Source organism: Penaeus vannamei, chromosome 5, assembly GCF_042767895.1.
Source record: "Penaeus vannamei isolate JL-2024 chromosome 5, ASM4276789v1, whole genome shotgun sequence".
NCBI lineage: Eukaryota > Metazoa > Arthropoda > Malacostraca > Decapoda > Penaeidae > Penaeus > Penaeus vannamei.
In genome coordinates, this window is record NC_091553.1 from 8,667,586 (window position 1) to 8,672,585 (window position 5,000).

At 47.3% G+C, this 5,000-nt stretch overlaps 1 protein-coding gene across 1 annotated transcript in view; it reads right to left on the bottom strand.

Moving 5' to 3' along the window:
- Positions 1–5,000, bottom strand: part of LOC113810450 (leucine-rich repeat neuronal protein 1) — a 51,780-nt gene that overhangs the window by 7,662 nt on the left and 39,118 nt on the right. Inside the window, exons 2-5 of the mRNA XM_070121829.1 lie at positions 4,277–4,420; positions 3,449–3,567; positions 2,872–2,990; positions 462–717 (exon numbers count right to left, since the gene is read on the bottom strand). Coding sequence (XP_069977930.1) covers positions 462–717; positions 2,872–2,990; positions 3,449–3,567; positions 4,277–4,420 — 638 coding nt within the window. The remainder of the gene's footprint in view (positions 1–461; positions 718–2,871; positions 2,991–3,448; positions 3,568–4,276; positions 4,421–5,000) is intronic.

The window sequence follows — 5,000 nt, forward strand, 5'->3', positions numbered from 1 at the left end:
TAAAGTTGTGGACTCCCTCCCCTTTCTCCCTCCCTCCCCTTCCTCCTCTCCCCCCTTCCCATTCCCCTCTCCCTCCTACCCCCTCCCTCTTCTCCCTCTCCCTCAATCCCTTACAGGAGGTCAGTGAGGAACCCGTGGGGAAGGCGGTCGATCCCGGTCTGCGAGAGGTCAAGTTCGTTAAGGTTGTGGACTTCCACCCCCTCCCCCCTCCTCCCCTTCCTCCTCTCCCCCCTTCCCATCCCCCTCTCCCTCCTACCCACCCCCTCCCTCTTGTCCCTCTCCCTCAATCCCTTACAGGAGGTCAGTGAGGAACCCGTGGGGAAGGCGGTCGATCCCGGTCTGCGAGAGGTCAAGTTCGTTAAGGTTGTGGACTCCCTCCCCTTCCTCCTCTCCCCCCTTCCCATTCCCCTCTCCCTTCTCCCCCTTCCCATTCCCCTTCTCCCTCTCCCTCAATCCCTTACAGGAGGTCAGTGAGGAACCCGTGGGGAAGGCGGTCGATCCCGGTCTGCGAGAGGTCCAGTTCGACAAGACTGTGAAGCTCGTTGATGGCCGCGCTCGTCGATTGGGAGATGTCGCTGAGGGGGTTGTGTGCCAGGATCAGTTTCTTGAGCGCGGGCAGGTGGCGGAAGCAGTTTCTCGGGAGGAGGCTAAAGTTGTTGTAGCCAAGGTCGAGGACTTCGATGGCGAGTGGGAACGAGGCGTTCTGGCTGTATCTGCCTGGGGGTGAAAGTTTTTTTTTTTATTTATGTTTTTATTTATCTATCTGACGAGGCGTTTTGGCTGTATTTGCCTGGGGGCAAACACAACCAAATATATATATATGTGTGTGTGTGTGTGTGTTTGTGTGTGTGTGTGTGTGTGTGTGTGTGTGTGTGTGTGTGTTTGTGTGTGTGTGTGTGTGTGTGTTTGTGTGTGTGTGTGTGTGTTTGTGTGTGTGTGTGTGTGTGTATTCTTGTAATTATGTACGGTTCATTAACTCCACCGATGTCTATAAAAGCTGTACATAAAGTGATCACATATCTATGCCTCATGATTTTATTCCCATCAGTTCTCAACTCCTATCCCTGCCGACCCCCTTCCTCCTCCCTTCTTCCCCTCTCTCCTCCCTTCCATTTCGCTCCTTCCCTCTCTCTCTCCTCCCTTCTCTTTCGCTCCCCCTCTCTCTCATCTCTTCTCTTTTGCTCCCACTCTCTCTCCTCTCTTCTCTTTCTCTCCCTCCCTCTCTCTCTCTCCTCCCTTCTCTTTCTTCCCTCTCTCTCTCCTCCCTTCTCTTTCGCTTCCTCTCTCTCTCTCTCTCCTCCCTTCTCTTTCGCTCCCTCTCTCTCTCTCTCTCCTCCCTTCTCTTTCTTCCTACTCTCTCTCCTCCCTTCTCTTTCGCTCCCTCCCTCTCTCTCTCTCTCCTCCCTTCTCTTTCTTCCCTCTCTCTCTCCTCTCTTCTCTTTCGCTCCCTCCCTCTCTCTCTCCTTCCTTCTCTATCTCTCCCTCCCACTCTCTCTCCTCCCTTCTCTTTCTTCCCTCTCTCTCTCCTCTCTTCTCTTTCGCTCTCTCCCTCTCTCTCTCCTCTCTTCTCTTTCGCTCCCTCCCTCTCTCTCTCCTCCCTTCTCTTTCTCTCCCTCCCTCTCTCTCTCTCCTCCCTTCTCTTTCTTCCCTCTCTCTCTCCTCTCTTCTCTTTCGCTCCCTCCCTCTCTCTCTCCTTCCTTCTCTTTCTCTCCCTCCCACTCTCTCTCCTCCCTTCTCTTTCTTCCCTCTCTCTCTCCTCTCTTCTCTTTCGCTCTCTCCCTCTCTCTCTCCTCTCTTCTCTTTCGCCCCCTCCCTCTCTCTCTCCTCCCTTCTCTTTCTCTCCCTCCCTCTCTCTCTCTCCTCCCTTCTCTTTCTTCCCTCTCTCTCTCCTCTCTTCTCTTTCGCTCCCTCCCTCTCTCTCTCCTTCCTTCTCTTTCTCTCCCTCCCACTCTCTCTCCTCCCTTCTCTTTCGCTCCCTCCCTCTCTCTCCTCTCCCTTCTCTCTCTCCTCTCTTCTCTTTCGCTCTCTCCCTCTCTCTCTCCTCTCTTCTCTTTCGCTCCCTTCCACTCTCTCTCCTCCCTTCTCTTTCTCTCCCTCCCTCTCTCTCTCCTCTCTTCTCTTTCGCTCTCTCCCTCTCTCTCTCCTCTCTTCTCTTTCACTCCCTCCGTCTCTCTCTCCTCCCTTCTCTTTCTCTCCCTCCTCTCTTCTCTTTCTTCCCTCTCTCTCTCCTCCCTTCTCTTTCGCTCCCTCCCTCTCTCTCCTCTCCCTTCTCTCTCTCCTTCCCTCTCTCCTCCTCCCTTCTCTTTCTTCCCTCTCTCTCTCCTCCCTTCTCTTTCGCTCCCCCTCTCTCTCTCTCTCCTCCCTTCTCTTTCGCTCCCTCCCTCTCTCTCCTCTCCCTTCTCTTTCTCTCCCTCCTTCTCTCTCTCCTCCCTTCTCTTTCGCTCCCTCCCTCTCTCTCTCTCCTCCCTTCTCTTTCTCTCCCTCCCCCTCTCTCTCCTCCCTTCTCTTTCTCTCCCTCCCTTCTCTTTCGCTCCCTCCCTCTCTCTCTCCTCCCTTCTCTTTCTCTCCTTCCCTCTCTCTTTCTTCCTCTCTCTCTCTCCTCCTTTCTCTTTCGCTCCCTCTCTCTCTCTCTCTCTCCTCCCTTCTTTTTCGCACCCTCCCTCTCTCTCTTCTCCCTTCTCTTTCGCTCCCTCCCTCTCTCTCTCTTTTTTTCGCTTTCGCTCCTTCCCTCTCTCTCTCCTCCCTTCTCTTTCTCTCTCTCCTCTCTTCTCTTTCTCTCCCTCCCTTCTCTTTCGCTCCCTCCCTCTCTCTCTCTCCCTCCCCCTCTCTCTCCTCTCTTCTCTTTCTTCCCTCTCTCTCTCCTCCCTGTACCTTCAAAGACTGCTTCTCGTATATCATTGTGCGTGAGGTTGTTATTCCGCAAATTCAGTGTCTTCAGATTATCCAGGTTTGCGAAGGCCGCGTCCTCGATACTTGATGGGTAATTCTTCCTGGAAGAAATAATAACATCATTCTGGTAAGGTCAATGGAAGACATTGCGTTGGCTGGCTTTTGAGAACTTCCCTTGTTCATTGAGGTGTTTTTTTTATATCAATGCATATGATAAGAAGTAAGATTAGACACGTGGTACGTTCCTCATACACTGTAATGATGATGATGACTTCCCATGCACTGGAATTCCGTGAACCAAAATACATGCTGGTTATGAAGTTATGAAGAAAGACTCAACACTATAGACGATTTTTTTTTTTTTTTTTTTTTATTACAATACGTCTAACTTACTGAATATGGAGTTCCACGAGTTTAAGGAGATTTTGACGAATACTAATACGGATTTTTTTTATTTATTACAATACGCCTAACTTACTGAATATGGAGATCCCACGAGTTTAACGAGATTTTGACTAACACTGATTTTTTTTTTTCAATTACAATGCGTCGAACTTACTGAATATGGAGTTCCACGAGGTTCGGGAGACTTGGGAATTTTGTGATGCTCTTGATCGCGTTGTTGCTCAGATCCAGACTCCAGGTGTAGTTAATCTTTTCCAGAGAGAGATCGGGAATCTGCGAAGGAACGGGAATGGTGGTAATGGGAATGAAACAGTATGCGAATATCCGTAGATAATGATTTATAAGGACGTATTCCGGTGCTTGTGTGTACTTATGCTTACTTAGTGATGTATATGTGTACTTATCCTTAACGATGTATGCGTGTGCCTATACTTATTTAACGATGTATGTGTGTACTTATGCTTAACGATGTATGCGTGTGCCTATACTTATTTAACGATGTATGCGCAAACTTATATTAATTTACACCTACACAGCGATGTATGTATGCACTTACACTTACCTAGCGATGCATGTCTATAGTTACACTTACACAGCGATGTATGTATGCACTTACATAGCGATGCATGTCTGTAGTTACACTTACACATCGATGTATGTATGCACTTACACTTACATAGCGATGCATGTCTGTAGTTACACTTACACAGCGATGTATGTATGCACTTACACTTACATAGCGATGCATGTCTGTAGTTACACTTACCTAGCGATGCATGTCTATAGTTACACTTACATAGCGATGCATGTCTGTAGTTACACTTACATAGCGATGCATGTCTATAGTTACACTTACATAGCGATGCATGTCTGTATTTACACCTACATAGCGATGCATGTCTGTAGTTACACTTACATAGCGATGCATGTCTGTAGTTACACTTACGATGTAGTTACGATGTATGTGTGCACTTATACTTACTACATGTAATTCCCGATTTCGGCAGTCGACCTCGGTGGAGGTGGGAACACAGGCACATACGGAGCAGATTTTGGGGAGGGTGCTTCCGGCCTGGGTTGGGTGTGACGTCATCGCGACCAGCACCATGACGGTTTGGAGAAAAGGCTGAAAGAGCGAGAAAAAAACGAATTTCATTTATGTTTTAGCTGCATTGTAAATAAAAGCAAGACTTCCATACACATGTTAAATACAGTAAACATACATGTGTGTGTATATGTGATTATATATGTGTTTGTGTGTAAGTATATCTCTATATGTGTATATATATATACATTTATATATATATATATATATATATATATATATATATATATATATATATATATATATATGTGTGTGTGTGTGTGTGTGTGTGTGTGTGTGTGTGTGTGTGTGTATGTGTGTGTGTGTGCGTGTGTGTGTGTGTTTATATACATACATATATTTGAATATATGTATACACGCCAAGTAAAGTGCAATTTAAAGAATGGATAATATACACAGAATCAGTCACCATATTGTTTGATGCAGGGGGTCGCAGCGGTATAGTGAGGCATCATCTCTCCTGCTATCGGGACCAAGAATGTGTTTTTTGGGGGGTGTTCGCGACATAATACCTGCATAGAGGTATACTAACGAGTTAGAGGAATCTTTCCGATAGGTTGGTCTAGGGTATTTTGATAAATTACCAACTGTTTGTTGTCGA